Raw genomic sequence first — 20,801 nt, forward strand, 5'->3', positions numbered from 1 at the left:
GCAACCAGGTTACAGGTTGACCAGACAGTGCCTCCTCAGATATGATAAATGCTCTATTTTAATGGAGTTGGCAGATACATTTAAACACTGAACAGGATATATTAGCTCCAGTTTACACTTTAACTTCTTTCGGCTTTTCCCATCAGGGGTCGCCACAGCGAATCATCCTTTTCCACCTCACTCTATCATGAACATCTTCTACCCTAACACTAGCCAACCTCATGTCCTCTGTTAAGACATCCATATATCTCCTCTTTGGTCGTCCTCTTGCCCTCCTGCCTGGCAGCTCCATCTCCAACATCCTTCTACCAATATACTCACTATCCCTCCTCTGAACATGTCCGAACCATCTCAGTCTGGCCTCTCTGACTTTGTCGCTAACACAGGCAACGTGAGCCGTCCCTCTGATGTACTCGTTCCTTATTCTGTCTAACCTGGTCACTCCTAAGGAGAACCTCAACATCTTCATCTCTGCTACCTCCATCTCAGCCTCTTGTCTCTTTCTCACTGCTACCGTCTCTAACCCATAGAGCAGAGCTGGTCTCACCACTGTCTTGTAAACCTTTCCTTTGAGTCTTGCTGACACTCTTCTGTCACACAACACTCCTGACACTTTCCTCCACCCACTCCAACCTGCCTGCACTCGCCTCTTCACCTCTTTTCCACACTCCCCATCACACTGAACTGTTGAACCCAAGTACTTAAACTCCTGCACCTTCTTCACCTCAGCCCCCTGTAACCTAACGCTTCTACCTTGATCCCTCTCGTTCAGACACATGTATTCTGTCTTACTACGACTGACCTTCATGCCTCTTCTTTCCAGAGCAAACCTCCACCTCTCCAGCTGTTCCTCTACCTGCTCTCTACTCTCACTGCAAATTACAATGTCATCCGCAAACATCATTGTCCAGGGAGATTCCTGTCTGACCTCATCTGTCAGCCTGTCCATCAGCATAGCAAACAAGAAGGGACTCAAAGCTGATCCTTGGTGTAGTCCCACCTCCACCTTGAACTCCTCTGTCTGACCTACAGCACATCTCACCACCGTCATACTTCTCTCATACATGTCCTGAACTACTCTGACGTACTTCCCTGCCACTCCCGACGACCTCATACAGTACCACAGCTCCTCCCTCGGCACCCTGTCATACGCCTTCTCTAAATCTACAAAGACACAATGCAGCTCCTTCTGACCATCTCTGTACTTTTCCATCAACATTCTCAAAGCAAAAATGGCATCAGTGGTGCTCTTACGGGGCATGAAACCATACTGCTGCTCACAAATCTCCACCTTCTTCCTAAGCCTGGCTTCCACTACTCTTTCCCACAGCTTCATTGTGTGGCTCATCAACTTTATTCCTCTATAGTTGCTGCAGTTCTGCGTGTCACCCTTGTTCTTAAAGATCGGAACCAGAACACTTCTCCTCCATTCCTCAGGCATCTTCTCACTCTCTAGAATCCTATTGAACAAACTGGTTAGAAACTCCACTGCTGTCTCTCCTAAGCACTTCCACACCTCCACAGGTACGTCATCAGGACCAACAGCCTTTCCACTCTTCATCCTTTTCAGAGCCTTCCTAACCTCATCCTTTCCAATCTCTTCTATTTCCTGCTCCACAACATCAACATCTTCCTCCCTTCTTTCCCTGTCATTTTCCTCATTCATCAGATCCTCAAAATACTCCTTCCATCTTTTCTGCACACTCTCCTGGGTTGTTAGCACCTTTCCATCTCTGTCCTTAATCACCCTTACCTGTTCCACATCCTTCCCATCTCTATCTCTCTGTCTGGCTAGCCTGTACAAGTCCTTCTCTCCTTCCTTTGTGTCTAACCTGTCATACAGCTCATCGTAAGCTTTCTGTGTGGCCTTTGCCACCTCCCTCTTCACTCTACGCTGCGCTTCCTTGTACTCCTGTCTACTTTCCTCAGTCCTTTCTACATCCCACTTCCTTCTAGCTAACTTCTTCCTCTGGACGCATTCCTGTACTTCCTCATTCCACCACCAAGTGTCTTTACCTTCTTTTCTCTTTCCAGATGACACACCTAGCACCTTCCTACCTGTTTCCCTGATAACTTCTGCTGTGGTTTCCCAGTCATCTGGAAGCTCATCCTGACCACCCAGAACCTGTCTCAACTTCTGCCTGAATTCCTCACAAGTTTCTTCATTCTTTAGCTTCCACCACTTGGTCTTCTTCTCTGACTTCCCTCTTTTCTTCTTCCTGACCTCCAGAGTCATCTTACACACCACCATGCGGTGCTGTCTGGCTACACTCTCTCCTACCACCACTTTGCAGTCACAAACCTCTCTCAAATGACCTCGTCTACATAGGATGTAGTCCACCTGCGTACTCCTACCTCCACTTCTGTATGTCACTCTATGTTCCTCTCGCTTCTGGAAGTAGGTGTTGAGTACAGCCATTTCCATCCTCTTAGCAAAGTCCACCACCATCTGTCCTTCCAGATTCCTTTCCTTCACACCAAACCTGCCCATCACCTCCTCATCACCTCTGTTGCCCTCACCAACATGCCCATTGAAGTCTGCTCCAACAACAACTCTCTCTCCTCTGGGGATACTCTCTATGACCTCATCAAACTCACTCCAGAATCTCTCCTTCTCTTCTAACTCACAGCCAACCTGTGGAGCATACCCACTGACTACATTCACCATCACCCCTTCAATTTCTAGCTTTAGCCTTATCACTCTGTCTGAGACTCTTTTCACCTCTAGAACATTGTTCACAAACTCCCCCTTCAGGATCACTCCTACCCCGTTTCTCTTCCTATCCACACCATGGTAGAACAGTTTGTATCCTCCTCCAATGCTACGTGCCTTGCTGCCCTTCCACCTTGTCTCCTGTACACACAGTACATCTACCTTCCTTCTCTCCATCATGTCTGCCAGCTCTCTGCCTTTCCCTGTCATTGTGCCAACGTTAAGAGTCCCTATTCTCAGATCTATGTTCCTGCCTTTCCCCTTCTCTCTCTGACCACGAACCCTTCTGCCTCCTCTCTTTCTTCGACCAACAGTAGTCAAATTTCCACCGGCACCCTGTAGGTTAACAGCATCGGTGGCGGTCGTTGTTAACCCGGGCCTCGACCGATCCGGTATGAAAGTCTTGTGAATGATTCGCATGGTTATTTTGGCAATTTTTACGCCGGATGCCCTTCCTGACGCAACCCTCTCTATTTATCCGGGCTTGGGACCGGCACAGAAGTCACTGGCTTGCAACCCCTATGGCTAGATTCCAGTTTACACTTTAACTACAACTCTAAATTCATGGATGAATATATTAAACCACAGAAAACCATTGCAACACATATACTGTAGTATGTATGTCCTGTATGATATAACAGCTAGTTCTAACTAGCTATAAAACTACAGTACTGATGGAATAAACCATTTAGAAATTCAATACTGCCATGAATCAGTGCTTGATTTGCAACACATTGCAATCCACAATGGCCAAATAATCCAGACACCACTGTTTGTACTAATGTAGAAAGGTCTGACAGTTGAAGTTTCATGGTGTACACAGTACTTGGAACAAACCTCCAGAACTCAGTTATTTTGAATTGCTGGTTAAACTTTTCTGTTTACTGCTGCCTTTAATTAGACTTTGAATTTGGAGGCATTTATTCAGATCTCACACTTGCTCTAACTTTTTATTCTTTGGTTTATTGGTTTGGTTTGGTCATATTCTATTTATCTTGTTTTATTTTGTATTTTAAATCTTGTACATCCTGTATCTTTTTCACATCACATTTACTTTTACATCATATCAACATGTCTTTTTATAGCTTTTAAAAAGCAGTTTAAATATAAAATAAATAAATGCATGAACATGCATTGCCTTTAGAAAAAGATAATCAAATATTAAATTAACCATTACCAGAAATAGTTAAATTTTGTTTGTGCCCATTATATGTGCAATGTGAGAGTCCTCATCAGGGATGCCTCACTATAATTTGCAAATGTAAACTAGTAAAACCAAATTACAAAAAGTAAAAACTTGTGCAAGTATCAAAGACCAAAGCATGTGCAAATGTATCCTGTCAACATTACAAATCAATCATGCTTTGCCTCACCGGTCTATCTCTGGCTATACTTTTTTGATTTTAGTTTTTACTTATACAGAACAGACGACAGAGAGGTTTTTCAGTATAGTGTAGTATTGGTCCAGTGTATTGTGCCTCCTGGTAGAAATTACTGAGGTTTCAATGTGGCATAAGAAACTGGACACATCTTTAAAGACATTACTGAACCAGATAATCTGGAAGAAGTATGCAGTGAGTCCTCTAATTGCCTATCACAATCAGCAGGTGTCAGTCAGACTTTCAACTTGGAATTGTTCTTCAGTATATGCTGCAGATTTATAGCTATCAAACCATTATTGTTATTTCAGCATTTCACACCCACGTTCCATCTTTTAATAGCTTGAGTGCCCTTACTGCTTACAGTATAATGAAGTCATATTTAACAGAGGACTGGGCAGATTAGATTTAATGTAAAACAATGATTATGGTTAAAAGACTACTTTGTGACTAATGGACTACAATATTTGCCTGAACATGAAAAACAACTCAAACAACCAACTCTACACCGTATATTGTTATTGCCATTGCATTTTTAGCTCAAGTAAATATTTAATGTAATTACGTCTACAATTAAAACTTTGACATTCAAAAAACATTTAACAGTACTGAAACACGTACTGCTCAAAGGGGTTATGTTTTATATTGCCACCTTCTAGGAAACAAGCTATCACGATAGATGATGCATTTCTGTAAAACAAACTTAAATTCAACTGTGTTTGAGTAGTATAGGCTTAGCAAGGTGCTGCTGTTGAGAGAGCTATGTACAGTGGAAATAATAATTGTAGGCTCAGTTGGGTTGAGCTGGTAGCAGCAGGTAAAAACCCTGATTAGTCTTAATAAAAAGTCGAGCTCTGCTACTTCATTTTCACCAACACTGTCACTGCATGTCTTTTTTTCCTGTAGTACCAACTCCATATGAGGTCACTAAACAACAGGAACAGGTGAGAAACAAACCTGTGTTCACTTAAAATAAAAAAGCAATTTGCTGCCACAAAGCCTCTTAATGGACAATGTGTTGTCCTTGAAATGTGCAGAGCCAAGAGCTTCATTACAATGCTGAATCTTACAAGACACACTGACACAGTAGCGCTGCCTTGGGGCTGATGTGGCTCAGAGGTAGAGCAGGTCAGCCACTTATCACAGAGTTGGCAGTTTGAAGTGTCCTTGGGCGAGACACTGAACCCTAAGTTGCACCCAGTAGACCGGGCCAGGCTAAGCCAGAGCCAGAGCCATCGGTGTGACAGTGTTTGAAAATGGGTGAGTGAGAGGCACATTATAAAGGTCTTTGTCTAGTCCATTATGATCCATTTAGCATCCTTGAGCAGTCTGACACACACGTTAACAGGTAAGTGCTGTAAAACATAATACAATGATCATCTGTGGCACAACAAATAACAAACCTAAGATGTAATCTGCAGCAGTAGTGAAGGTCTGCATGTTTTTACATCCAATGCTCAGCACCTTGACATCTTTTCCTAAAGGCGAATGTTGCAACATATAAGTCACAGTCTTATATACTTTAAAGAAATCTGTTCATTTCTAAATAACTGGGTCTGAAAGAATAAACTAAAAAGATGGCACCAATTTGAAAGTTTTCTTTCTTAGTCATTGTAGTGTCATTACTGTACATTCTTGCCTTTCTACTCTACATTAATTGCATTTAGGTTCATTGACTCCAGTGTTTTAAATCTAATAATTACAGTGTTACTAATCAGTGCCAGATTGTTGCACAGACATTATTGAGCAGAGGCATTTAGCACAGTTGATTCAATTCAAGTATCATTTTTTTCATTGTGTTCACTGAATTTATTTTAAAGCATACAGTTCTGTGTACTGAGATTATTTAATACAGTATGTCATATATTAATCATATTTTGTTAAATATAAAAACAGCGGCAAGATGTAAAACAGACAGAACATTTATATTTGTTGCTACTAAAAAAAGAAATATGTAAATTAAAACAAATAAATAAGCAATTAGCACTTTATTACCTTTAGGAAAATGTAGTTGGCTAGATTTTTCTGAATATTTACTAATTAGCATTTTTTTCTTCTTTCTGGCTGCCATCGGTCTGATCAGATTGTTTAGCCCACTGGCTACCAATCAAGTAAACCTGCTGAAATCATTAACTTGTTTGAACATAACATATTTTAACCTGGGGTATAAAGCCGATTTGAAAATGAAGAAATCTATATTTTATTTAAACACTGTCTGCCAGTCTAGGAACTGCCTCTGACTTCAATATAACACGGAAGAGGTCCATCAGCAATGACAGCTCAACAGTATTAAGCACTATCAGCATCTCAAGACAACTCTCATTTATCCATCAAATATCAAAAACAGTTTCAGTCCTGAGTCACCTGTTGTTGGATTGTCCATTTACATTCAGTCATTTGGTAGACGCTTATATGTACATTTAAGTTACAAGGCAAAGGCACAGGGAGGTCTTGCCTAAGGACCCCCTCTGGAGGAAGGCCCCAGCTGGAACTCAAACCCCAGTCTTCCGCCTAGAGGGCAGAAATCTTGCCACTACACTACCCAGCCGAAAAATCCAAGCTTAAAGATTAACCAACTAACTCATCCCCGCAATGCAGGAAAACTGCATCTGAAAGTGGGAGCTGAAGATCGTGCAGTAAGTCATGCTATGTGAATTCTATTTTTAAAGATCAAAATCACAAATTTTCGTCTGCGGGCTTCCCAATCCGTACACCCTCTAGATGCTCCATTCAAGTCTGCGTGCTCCTGCAGCCCTACCCCTTCATTCACACCACTCAGTAATCTACCACTGTAGCTGGTAGTTAACTAGTCAGCATAAGCAAAAACATGCCAAACCTCTTCCTCAGACAAATCCACAATCATATCATTTTTTGCATGTTAGTTTTATATCACAATTACCTCAGTTACTCCAAAATCTATATACCTCCAGACATCGTAGAAGTATGGCCTGACTATGGACTCCAACCAAGGTCAGGTATACATATGGGAAAAGGCTTCTTTGGATTAAGGTGTTATATGTATATGGGAGGTTGTGTATTGTATATTGTACTGTATATATTATAAAACAACTGACCTATTCAATCTGTCTTATATGCAAAAATTATTTTTAAGCCAGAATGTAAGTAACAGGGAGAGAGGTGAAGACAGAACTGATATTTATGGTATGTCCAAAGTACAAAGATTCGGGATTACTTCACAGGTCCAAAGACTGCCCTCAAGTTATTTTTCTTTGTCTAAGTTGTCAGGAAGAAAAGTGAATGTTTTGCTCTTCTGCACTGACCTTTGGACTCAGCCGGAGAGAAGAAACACTCTGTTGCAGAGCTGGATAGATGGGCCACAACCTTCTCCAGAAGGTCAGCTAGCACTGAGGAGAAAAAACAAACATAAAAAAATGCAACAGTAAGAACAGCTACAATAAATATTGTGGTCAAAGGGAATTCAGTTAACAAATTCTAACGTGCTACTTAAGTTTAGCTATTTTTATAGTATAGTACAGTAATCACATCTTTTTAATATTAATGCTAACAGCAGTTATAAATATAGAGACACCAAATATTATGTCAGCTGTACCAACACTTGTGCTGTATCCTAGCAGCATTGATTTTATCATTGTCACAGTGCTGTAGAGAAGAAATCAATCACAGCCATTTATATAAAACAAATATTACATCTCTCTCTCCCAACACAGTGGCACAGTCATAACTAAAATGGCTAAGCATATGTTTCAACTTCTGTAAATGGGGAGAAACCTTCATTTTCAATTCATATTTATTTGTTATACCTGCATTTTTGTTTCATAACTATAAAAACAACAGTATGATTTTTTTCACATTACATTTCTAAACTGATACTGATACTCTACTATGTAAAGTAGACTAACTTGGCAGAATACATATATTCACAGTTGTAACCAGTTACCTACTAAATAATGTATTTTGCATTATGTATTACTTTCATTTATTGTAATTATGTTTGAAATTCTTCTGTGTTCACCTGGTTGCATCTTACTGATTCTTACACCCAACATTACTTTTTCATTTAATAAATACATCAAGGAGAAGTGATGGAGAAAGGCTGCCACAATGATCAATTTCAAATTCTACTGCCATAAGGTTGTAGGGTTACTTTACAAATAACCAAATACATAATGTACACGTATGCGTGAAATAAACAATGTGTCTCTTAATGATAACACATTTTTGCACAGGAACATACTACCTAATTTGAAATATTCCCTACAATGTTATTTCTAATACAAACATAGGTCTATTAGTTGTGTCTTTTCTTTTCAATCAGTTGCCAGTTTAGCTGCTAAACCTAAAGTAGTCATCATAAATTGGATCTTTATTTACTGTAAAAATATTTTCTGTAGAAATATTTGGTTATTTTGTATATAGTAGTTTGCCATGCTGTTTAACTATAATATTTTTAACTGACGCTTAACGCTTGATTCACTGCACTGAATTCATGTCATAGACAACATATTTCTTTATTCATGTGTAACTGCTAGTCTGGGACTTTTCATAGCTACTTCCTACTCAACAACATATTTTTGGCTCATTTGGAGTTCAACCATAGTTTGGCTCTAGTTGAAAAATAAGTTGTCACAGAAAATATTGCTATACCTGCATTTTCTAAAGTCATACAATACCAATCAGGATTTTTATGTAATTAAAGAACGAGCTTACTGTTGAGATAAAAAGGAAAGATTGAGCACTTTTCGTGGAGTCCCTCTTTCTCCTCTATCATTTAAAAGCCAATACAAAAATTATAAAGAGTTGTAAGATAATGAAGTCACGCTAATGCAACTGCTTGAATGCTCAGTACAGCCTTGCACTGGCTGCCAGTTTAGAAAACACAATGAGCATTGATTATGTGATTCACGGTGAAACTAGTGACTGAGCACAAGTGAATGCATCTCACTGATGTATTGTGGAAAGAGACAAATTAAGCAGCCAATAAGCTGACAAGATAGAGGAGCACTGAACATGCAAACAGTTCTAATCACGAGTGTCTTGATAAAGAGATAGTATAGTTCAATCATTTTCGTCTTGCAGCTGAATAGAAGCCTGTCAAACAAGCGATAATCACAGCATCTACATACGCAGAGAGATAGAGTTTTCCTCCTTTTAATGTTTCTTAAAAAGTGTAATGCTAGATTTTGCATGGTTAATGGCGTGCCAAATAAATTAGCACTTCTACAGCAGAGTGAAGAAGCTCAACACATAATAAATCTTGATCGTAGTCTTTCAGTGAAAAGCTTTAAATGAGCTTCACAGAGCGAAGAGTGGATACTTTTGTAGGCCGAGTTCAGCAGTGTACTGATGAAAGGACGCAATCACCGCACAGTATATGCATTAATCACAAATTGTCAGCCCTCATTCATTGAATGTATTTTTGTCCTCCTTGAATCACAGCTATTTACTCCTACATAGCAAATGTAGGTGTTAGTGCTATCTCATAGAGGGTTGTCAATGGCAGTGATGATGAGCGCTAAAATGTTAAACATCTGATCTAGTATGTAATATTGGTGAGGAGGTGTGCGTGGTACACCTGCAGCACAAAAGATGATGTCAGCAGATAAAGCAGTTATATACAGAATGCAATATGCAGGATACAGTTGCATTCAATGAACACAAAAATGAGTGAATGTCAAAACAATTTCTTTTTTAAACAGACACACCTAATATGTGCTTAAATGTCCTTTAGAAAATTTCACCTTTGGCAAACACTGTTGGTTTCTGGCAGAGGCCTGACTGTAAATTCACATATTTTCGACAGGATTAAGGACAAGACTTTAACCTTTATCCATATCACAACTAGCTTTGATCTGCATGGGCTTTGCTACATCCCCCAGTTTCCACAGTCTAGCTGTTAGTTTGAGGTTATGCTGAAGAATTTAGTTCCACTGGCAGTAAAACAGCCACAGAGCATGATGATGCCTTCACCATCCCTAACAGCAGGTTCAGTGTTCAGTGGGATTTAATAAGTTACCTGTACTCCTCCAAACGTATCTCTCTGCGTTGTGATCAAACAACAAAATCTTTGTCTGTGCATAAAACTCATGATTATTATTCTCCATCAAAATCATTCGATCAATCTCCAGACCAATTTGATTTAATTCTCCTCTTCTTTCTTATCATTTCTTAAGATGTTAACTAAGACCAAATTTTCATGTAGCAACTTCATCGGCAAATCGGACAGTTCAATCTCAAACAACTTAACAATGAACACGAGAAGCCTTTGAAACGTTCCATTTACTCAAAATGAATACACAATCTTCACTAGTCCCAAATGCAACCACTCAGGTAGACCCAGCAAACTCGACAATTATAGTACAGTTACTTTTGCACATTACCCTTACATAATGATGTACATGATAAATAAATATTGTGTAAATCCTACAATAAAGCAGATCAGTAGCTAGCCAGTGATTTAGTTCAGTAGCTCACCCTTTCCAGTTAAGCTGTTGGGTTTGGAGTTCAAAACTTCGCAGTAGTGTTTCCGGCAAATCTCCATCCAACCCTCCTCATTCTTTGTGTCCTTCGATGATGCCAGAAAGGCACTGATCTCACAGTCTGTGCAAGCAGAAGGGACTATATGAAAATCACATTAATGTACAAGTTAGTATCTGTAACTTCATCAGCACTGGTCTTACCCTGTGAGGTTTGTTGGATCTTTGGTGGGTCTAAGGTGTAGCAGTAAGGTAGAGGGTAGCTTGAAAACATTGGCCAGGGGTAGGGATGTTCTCCCTGGAAAGAGCAGACAAAAAACTTGGTTAATTATTGATCATCTCATTACACCTTAAGGTAATGAACAATAAATATTTCATTTCAGCATTTAAAGCATATTCATCACTTGGTTAGAATAGAAAACAGCATGTTGCTTTGAATCCTTCATGATTCATGACATTTGCATTATTTTCTTTCATTAACTTTTGCACCGCAATGGCTACATAGTTATTATAGCCGTTTATGACTTTGCTGCATTATTGATGTGCCAATGTTAGCATTTATTTGTAATTTAATACACTAAAAAACAATTACAGTGTTTGATGACAGCTTTAAAAATAAATATTTGAAACTATGAACAGCACAGGGCAGTTAAAAAGTGTCATGAGGATGAATTCATTACCGAGCAATTGTTTAGGACTGAGCTGGTAGCAGTTAATCATATTGTCTGTTTGTTTACGTTTGTATGCTGGCACTTCTGGCCATTTAATGTCGCATTCATTACATACGTGATAGCAAATTTCTGAAGAACCATAATTTTTGAGTCATAGCTCAGCATGTAAATCACCAAAATAATAATGTGCTCTAAATGTTAATGGGTTTCAGAAAATGGGTTTTGAGTTTCAATTGTCTGTGCCCTCTATTCATGATAAACCCTCAGGGTTCTTGAATCTGCCACTCAATAGATTTCCTTTTCTGACAAAGATACAGAGAATCCTACATTGAGATGGCACAGATAACAGCATCAGTTACACGCATACCAATTGAGCACTACTGTGTTTTTTTCCAAACTTCTGGCACTGAAAATAGTCTCTGTGGGGCAATCATGTTTCATTACAATATGTAGTTGCCACACTAGGTTAAGAAGCCCAATAACAAGACACACGCTATCCTGGATTTTACAACAATGCTACAATAAAAAGACGCCAAATCTCAAACAATCCAACTCTTCATTTTTCTTTAAAAACAAAATGGACTGAATGTAAATGATTTAGACTAAAAATACCAGATTGAGCCTTAAAACAGAAACATGAGCAGCCAGAAAACCAAAATTTTAACTATACTGAATTGGCAAAAACAAAATTAATCTCTCTTCTTGGCACTAACAGAGCTCAAAAGTCCTTCACACAGGGCAATGTTTGAATAGTTTTGTGCATAAATTAAAATAAAATAAAAACAAAAACCATGACCATGCCTCTGGATGTGTCTTTAGGTATACTTGTCTCATGCAGAAATACAGAAACAGTTTAGCAACTGACATTTAACTGAATTAGTATAAACGTATGGAATAATATTGAAAATGTCAGGAATAACCATTGTTTTAACACAACAATGGTCCTTTTTATCATTTCTCAAGAAGATTGGCTTAATTTTTTATTTCTTTTGAAACCTTCACACAAAACCAGCATTTATTTAACAGCTCTGTACAACAGGAGAAATAAGTAAAAGAGGCCTGTGAAACATGAAGGAAAAACCCGCTACTAACCAATTTACACTCTCCCTTTTAGAAATCTCTTTCATATCCTTTCATTGACCTCAGCATAAATTAGTTCTTGTTATGCACTCAGCATAAACAACACCTAAATAATTGATATCTATCTCAAAGCATCCTGAGTAAATAAGGCTGCAGCCTTGAAACGACAAAACCCAGTTGGAAATCAGTTGGACTCTTTTCATCTGAAACAAATTTACCAGTATCACAGAGTCTAAATAGAAATGAATAGATTGATTTGTGAGGGTTCGTTAAAAATTAAGATTTATTTATATAGACAGACAAAATTTGTCTGATTTAACAGGTGATGTTTCCCACAACCTGACCAAAGAATAACAAAAAAGCCAGATAAATAAAAAAAAAAACATGGTGGGTTTTGTGTATTTACAAAAGGTTTTGCACCAATTTCTGGAAAAACAAAAGTTTTACAAAAGTAGAGCATAGCTGACCTCTTGCAGAGCTCGAGGGGGAAGCCTCCTCTCAGACGAACCTCCCACCACACTAACACGAACCAGCACATGGTTCCTCTCCACTGATAGACTGTCTATAATGAACTCCCTGAGAAGTTTTAAAAAGAGACAGGACATAAGACAAAAACAAAGATGTGCTGTAATAATAGTTACAGAAGCAGGAGGAACCCCTGATGAATAATGACTGAGATTTGTGAACTACGGCACTTGTCAAAATAGGAAATGCTTATAAAGGATAAAATGTTGAGGAACATGCATACATATATATACTAACACGTTAAACATTCCCTGAAAGTTTTTTTTATAGTCACATAAAAGACTTTGCAGAGTTTAAAGCCTATTAAGTTCCACAATATCACAGTTAGAAAAGAAAGAGAGAAGGGTTTCCATGTTAGAATTTCAGATAAGATCAGAGATTGTTCCAATTATAAAGGCACTTTAGGGTCGAAGGGTGTCAGCCTTGGTGGATAGTTCTTACAGCTGAAGCAATTTGGACTTGAAATTGGTAATAAAAAGGGACTATTTTCTTGTACAGTGCTCTTCCCAAAAGCATATTTGCCACAAAATGTAATTTGCATACATTTGTTTATGAATAAAACCAAAAAAGTAATCTCTTTCATGGCTCAAACTTCTCAGAAGTAGTAATAAAATGTGCAGATTGCCCTCACAAAGTAGTTTTGGTGATCATTGTTTAGGTCATTGATATTGAAGGTTAAAAATAAAATAAAATACTGACAGTGAGGGTGAGAGAATTTCAACTAAGGGTAGGGTAAAACAAAAGTCAGCTGCCAAAAAGTAAAGTTTAGAAGACAATAAACAGGATTAAAAAAAAAAGGGAGGAGGAAGAGAGGAGGTTGAAAGTAAAAGAAGAGATGATGATGTCCGTGATGATAATGGGAGCACGGGGGAAAGAGAAGGCAGGAAAGGAGACGGGAGAATAAATTAACAAGTCTTCATCCTCTGAAATCGAGCCAGTACTCAGACATGTGATGTGAGTTGGCATTTCCAGGGCCATTTCCATTCATAACCAATAGCCACGGCTCTGCCACCCATTGCAAAGAGAGAGGGGCTCTTGAACACCTATTTCCAGAAATGGCCTTTCCACTTTCTCTCTTCTTTATTACATTTTATTTGTGACAAGGCAAACAAATAAACAATTTCTCATCCTGAGCAATGATTAAATTTGAAAGTGGTCTGTCATATCAAAATGATGCACAGAGGAGAAAAAAGCTTTTAGTGTTGTATGAGGAAGAATGACAATGTGAGATTTGAATGTGCTCAATGTGGAAACTATTAAAATGTCTAAATATCTGAAAAAACGTCCTTCCAGCTCTGGCTGGAATAAATATACTTTGAATTGTCCAGAAACGCCATTGTAGGGTAATGTCAAAATATATAAGAAATAAATCAACAAAAGTTATATGGAAGATTGATATCACTCTCATGTCTGTGTGTCATGAACAGAGCAGGATTTATGACATTGTGGTTTAGCAGCTTAATACCGACAGGTTTTTCTAAATAAATGACATTCTAATATATCTGTCTTGTGTTTATGCTACAGTTTTACCAAGTGTGTCAGCAGATGAAAGGAAATGTCAAAAATGCAGTCTAGCTATAGTACGTGTTGAGACAATATATGTTGCCTGACTGTCTGCCAAGGAAACAAGTTATTTTCCGGTCTCTGGCCCCTTTTATTCATCATCTTCCATCCAATCTTTCTCTAACAAACACCTAGCATGGCTCTGTTTATCCCGATAATTAACACATTATACATTATACAATCTTATTTGTTCAAACCTTTACAAAAAGGAATAAAGTTAAATTTGTGGTTGTAGGGGGAGTTAGGTGCCATAATCATGTCTTGACCCAAACAGGTAGACACTAACTATGAGCAGCATTAGAGCGTTTACAAGCTTACTGTAACGACAAAAGTGCAGCATCCTCGTGTCTGGTCAGAAACCAAAACTTGCGTTGGTGGAGTACATCTAGAACCAAACATGCGTTTCACTCTTGGTCCTTAGTAACTTTAGTGATATCCTTCACAGAGTTATGTGCTGCAGTTATTGTTCCTATCATACACTTGGCTCAGATTCTTATTCAAAACACTGATTTATAGCACTGGATCTTATCACTATAATACAATACAGTATTTCATTAGGCCTATTGTGCTCGTCTCTGTGGATAACCATTAATGATAAGAGCACTACAGTTTACTGTGCATAATAGACCGCAATAAAACTAAAACTCCCAAACAACACATTTTAATTATGTATTTATTAGTTCATACCCGTTGTTGGTGTCCAGCTCAACGACATTCTCTTTCTGGCTCTGCAGCAGCATGGAGCAGATGTTGTACTGGCTCTCCAACAACAGAAATGAGTCCAGATTACAGCAGAGTACACTGAGCAGTCTGCAACAAACACATGAACAATACGACATTAAAATATGTTAAGGACTGGTATAGGTATAACATATAAGATATTGTAGCAAGACAGTTAAGGCCATAATGTAATGCGCACTATACAAAAGTGTAAAACAAACAAACATGCCATTCGTACTTTGGTTGTCCATTTCCCCTGGTGCTGTGTGTCTGCAAGTGCTGGATCAGTCAACACATTTTCCCCAGTAGCCCTCTGTAGCCAATTGTAAGCTTTGTTAACTAGAAACCCTTGGGAAAAGCTTCATGGTTCATTTTCAGTTGCTGGTAATGACACCAGGCTCAAGCAGGCTGTTAAGCTCCAGCGGCAATTTGAGACACTAAAGTGGCAAAGAAAATTAAGCGTCTGCGTAGGCTGCATTTTACACAGTCTAAAACCTAAACAGAGAGAAGAAGCTTTGATAAACACTTTATTTAATACAAACGTAGGCACTGATGATGTGCATCTCAACTCTACTGCTGGTCACTCTTTTTGTGTTTTGAAGGATTTATACTGTAGTTTTTATAATCATAGAAATCTTGAGGGAACTAGGGTGGTAACCCTAATTTCACTTCATTGGCATCTTGTCCCATCAGCCCCAGAGCTCATCTTAATTTAGACAGCATTTACGTGCTTATTAGAAAGGTCCTGTATATGTCACCGGTGTGTAGCATTAATCACAACAATCTAGTTAATGTGTATTGTCTTCCTGCTCTCCAGACTACTCCAGCAATTAATTCTGTCAAAATTAGTCTGGCGTATCAGGCTTCTATCAAATTAGTCTTCTCATCAAGTCAGATGATGCCAGGTGGACTAAGCTGTGGCAGTGTACATATGAGAATGGTTATAAATATCCCAATCGCTCTTTTTGAATTTTTTTACAAACATTTTAGGTTTTTAATTCAAACACACAAAATTGAAACATTTGTTTTGTTTTGTGTGCCAAGACGTCCATCAGCAGATTCTACTCTCACGTCTGTTCAGTACAGTATGTTGTTTATTATTTATATATAAAATTATTATAATTAGTAATATTTTTGTATTTATGATTATGTGCATTCAAAAAAACAAAATGTTATTTTTATACTCCTGACCATGCTAGCTATTTCCCCATCTCCAGTCTTTATGCCAGGATAGGCTGAGCTAATCACATCATCAGCCAAGCTTTAAACACTTTTGTATTTTATGTTTAAACACACAAAATACTGAACTACAGTATTTTTTTTTTTTTATAATTGAGAAATCAGAAAAGCAATTCCAGTAATGACTAATTGCCAACAAAGTTATTTTTCAACCAGTTTCATAACTAAGCCGTAAAAAACAACAACAACAAAAAAAAAAAACGTACAGTGAAATGGACAGAAATGTCAGGGTTATTTTTGAACATTTAAAGGGCACTTTAAAATTACAACTTGGATCCTGCTTTTCACAAAATGTCACTTTAATTTGTCATTTTGTGTGTCTGTGTGTGTGTGTTTACTGACTTACTAGAGTTACAGTAGTATTTAACTCAGCATGTTGTTTTGTGCATCTGAGTGTGTTAGTCCTTGTGAAAAACATCTCTACCTTATAAGCAGCTGCTTCACATCTAGATGTGCTGGGCAGCTGCTTGGACTCCTGTTTGACTGACAACTATACTCACTCAAGATGACTGCAGCCCAGCAAGAGGCTGAGAGTCTGTCAGGCCTTGTGACCTCACACTGTTTGAAACCAAGAAAAAAAAAACATACCAGACTTGCTTCCAGTTTCCTGCTTTGATAGGGTCCTTTTATCAGCAGACTGTTCAAGCAGAGGTCTTTTAAAAGACTTGGCTGTTCTAAATAGAATTGAACTGGCTACACTCCAGTTTCACTATATTATACTATTTTCTAAGTTACTCTTGTTATCTATAAAAAAATTCTGAAAAGTGTCATTACAATTTCCCAAATTGACTTAATCTAATGAATTATTTTGTCCAAGAAAGTTTGAAAAACAGGAAGTAATCACATTAGGTTCCAGAGCAGACACTGGAAATACTGAATTCTGTCCATTTCATTCATTTATTTTAGAAGTTTCCCAAGACAGCCCCAGGTATATACGCCTCAGTTCCAAAAGCCTAATGTAATCGATAACAGTTTATATCCAAGGTCCAAAACTTTAAAGAACAATGGCTGAAAACTGATTGTTGATCTACCCAAAAATCCACTGTCACTTTTTCTGTTTTTGACAGAGAAGATGCAAACAAATTTGTTATAAAATTTTATGCCTTGCTAACCATGGCAGTTTGTCAGTAAAGCCTTACTGGAAATAGACAAGGTGAATGAACACCCACAGTATATGGATAGTGGAGCTGCCACGTAATAGAAACTAGGGGTTCAGTGTCTTGCCCAAGGACACATATGACATATGATGGATGACTGCTCTTCCTCCCGAAGAGAGCAATAAAGTTACAATTATTATTATTAATCAAAATTTCTTGCGCTTTTGCAGCTCATTTAGGAACCTGCCAAGGCTGTCATGTCAAGGTATCCGACCAATATAATATACAAACAATCAATTAGCAAAAAAGGCAAATATAACTTTTAGAAATTCCTTCCAGTTACTGTGGTTCAGAGGTTTAACACAATCACGATGATTGTACTTGCCTTATCTTTTGCTGTCAATTTTATTGTTTTGTATATGTATATGCATATGTACATACGTAATAATGTCTGTTGCACTAAATGTTAAATGTGTGAAGTTCTGTACAAGCACATCAATTGGATGTGCTCTGAGCCATCAATAGCAGAGAGAATAAAGACATTCAAACAGTTCAGACAAAAAAGAACAGGGGAAAGAGTGTTGGTTGTCATGACAACTTGTGAAGATCAAGAAGGGTGGAAATTGTGTCTGTCTTGTCTTTTTTTTTTTTTTTTTTTAATTAGGACGGAGCCAGTTTTTTAGTTTTTTGTTTGACAGTGGTGTAAGTGACTAGACCTGTGCTGAATATGGTGGAAAAGATCAAACATGTTGTGAATGTTGTTCAAGAGTGGTTTGTAACTGCTTTGTGGGGAGCGTTGGCCAAATTCAAATACAAAATTGGTCCAAATTCATGAAAATTTAATTGGTTCAAATAAGCTGAGGCTTGATTCTAATAGCTGCTTGAAGGATACAGTTATCAATATACAGTATGCTTTGTTACTGAGAACAAATCCAATGAAAAGCGTAAAAGTAGGTTTGAGCGTTTTTCTTTTCAATTGTTGTCCAAACACTATTAAAACACATCCTCCTGTGATTACAGGAAACAATTTTAGACACAGTCATGCTGCAATATTTGTGACCTATTGTTAGGTTTGATTTTGAGTTCAGATTGAAGACTTGAGAAGGGACCAATGAACTTGGGCTGAATACAAAAAACAAGTATCTATCCAGTGAGCTTTTCTCGTAGTTTCGCTCAATTCACCCATTATTCTTACATGAAAATCAAACAACAACAATTCAGATGAACACACAATATTGACAGTTCACATGTTTCGTTAGGTTACACAGACATTCAAGAGTGAAAAACACATTCCATTGGAAGAACACCTTGGAGCTGTTATCTATTATTCATTATGTGGTGTACGTGATAGAGCGACACCTGAGCAAATTACTGAGACCAAGTCAACCCACTCCCTTTTCTACTGTAGACAGGATATCAAGAATGTGTGGCTGTCTGACCCCAGGTGAAGCGGAATTGCTGTATCTCAGCTAAAGGTTAAAACAGAGCCAAAATGAAGGTTTGTCCATGACAAATTTAAGATTTAGCTTCACTAAAGCTTTAAATCTCACCAGTAATTTGCACTAAGACAACACAACAAGTGCTGGTCAGAATAGTCAATAAAGAAATATGGCATGTTTTGCAAATGAAAAATCACCCAGGACTAACACTGGGAGCAGAACATCAGCTCCCTGACGAGGAAGGCTCAGCAGAAGATGGACTTTCTGAGGCGGTTCAACCTGTCAATAAGGATAAGGATGCACTTCTACACTGCCTTCACTGAGTCCTTCCTGATCTGCTCCATCACTGTTTGGTACGCTACCTATACTGCCAAGGACAAGAGCAGACTGTAGCATATAATTTGCTCAGTTGAGGGGGTGATGGGCTGCAATCTGCCATCGCTCCAGGACCTGCATGACTCCAGGACCGTGAAGCCTGCAGGGAAGATTATGCCAACCCCTCCCACACTGGACAGAAACTGAAAAACTCCCCTCTGGCAAGAGGAAGCACTCCACCAGGACCAAAAACAACAACATTAATGAGACTCTTGCTGTGCTGCTCCCTTGTACATTATTTTGATGAGTCTCAGGACACACCCCTACACTGTCTATATTAATGACCACTGTCTTAATTACTTGTTGTAAGTCCTTCGTTTACTCTATGCCTACTTAGCAATAAACTAAGCTCTATAATAAAAAGTTGATCTGAAAAAAACCCTGGTCTTAAAAAGCCACAGCCCTGTTTGTTTTCCCTGCACTTACAGCTTCTGAAAGGCTGAACACACTATTGTTTATTTTCCGCAGGGGGTGTATGTATTTCCTTTCATTTAAAAATCAATGTGTGTGGTTTTCCCTGGGTTGAACAATCAATTCTTTACTACAGAGCTTTACTGTGGAGAAGCTGCAGGGGACGCTGTTCTCCACTATATGATGATATTAAAATGTGACAAGAAAACTGAAGTACAGCATATCAGTAGATTAAATATTTAAGTGTCTGGGCAAGTTTCAAACATCCTGTGCATGAAATGTCACAGCTATATCTACTTCCTGTGATGGTTTAGGCTCTTAAGTGTCTGCAAAACTGGAGCATGTTGTACTTGTCTGCATTGAAGCGTGGTCTACACAAACTTCAGTAGCAACAGATGTAGGTTGCTCTTTCAATCCTGTAACAGTAAGGTCCCCCACCCTCCTGCTGTCAAGTGGAACCAACTTGCCACATGAAAACCATGTAGTCATCATCTACACTTCTGTTAAAAGCCATAAAAGCTATTTCTCAATTAGCTTTTCACCAATGATGTTGGGTTAAACATGGGGGTTCTACATAAACACAAATCAAACTATTTTAGTTATTTCAAAAGAGAGGTTTCTGTTTTTCTGACTGTCTGTGTCCTTTCAGTGGTTTATAATTGTAACAGCTAAAACAGAAAGGTTGATATCACATGTTGCTATTCACCAATCCATAGAAATATATAAACCACATTGACTCTTGTATTGCAGGAAATCATTAATTAAAAAGATAAACTCAAGGTAAAAGGAACAATTTCAGATGTTGGTGATTTTTAATCCCCTTTGGCAGCTAGTTTTTGTGTTTTATGTCTTGTTTGTTTTCAGTTAGTTTATGTGGAATGAAGGAAATTAAATGAAAGCAAAAAATGAACTTAACTAGAATAAAGATACATAATTTTCAAAATGTGAATAGGCTGTATTTATGGCCTAAAACTGAAATAGCACATTTACTCAAGAGTTGTTGGTTTAAGACACTAATACTACTAATATTTAAATAAACATGGTATGACTTCACTTATCGATAGTAAAATGCTACATTTAGCACATTTAGCGACTCACAGAGACACACAGTGCAAGTCTGTCAGTCTGGGTGGC

At 38.2% G+C, this 20,801-nt stretch overlaps 1 protein-coding gene across 1 annotated transcript in view; it reads right to left on the reverse strand.

Annotated features, from left to right (window-relative positions):
- tbc1d32 (TBC1 domain family, member 32) overlaps positions 1-20,801 on the reverse strand; it is a 54,541-nt gene that overhangs the window by 15,666 nt on the left and 18,074 nt on the right. The window contains exons 24-28 of the mRNA XM_026340671.1: positions 15,074-15,196; positions 12,766-12,874; positions 10,752-10,845; positions 10,546-10,671; positions 7,374-7,457 (exon numbers count right to left, since the gene is read on the reverse strand). Of these exons, the coding sequence (XP_026196456.1) occupies positions 7,374-7,457; positions 10,546-10,671; positions 10,752-10,845; positions 12,766-12,874; positions 15,074-15,196 (536 nt within the window). The remainder of the gene's footprint in view (positions 1-7,373; positions 7,458-10,545; positions 10,672-10,751; positions 10,846-12,765; positions 12,875-15,073; positions 15,197-20,801) is intronic.

Source organism: Anabas testudineus, chromosome 24 (genome assembly GCF_900324465.2).
Source record: "Anabas testudineus chromosome 24, fAnaTes1.2, whole genome shotgun sequence".
NCBI lineage: Eukaryota > Metazoa > Chordata > Actinopteri > Anabantiformes > Anabantidae > Anabas > Anabas testudineus.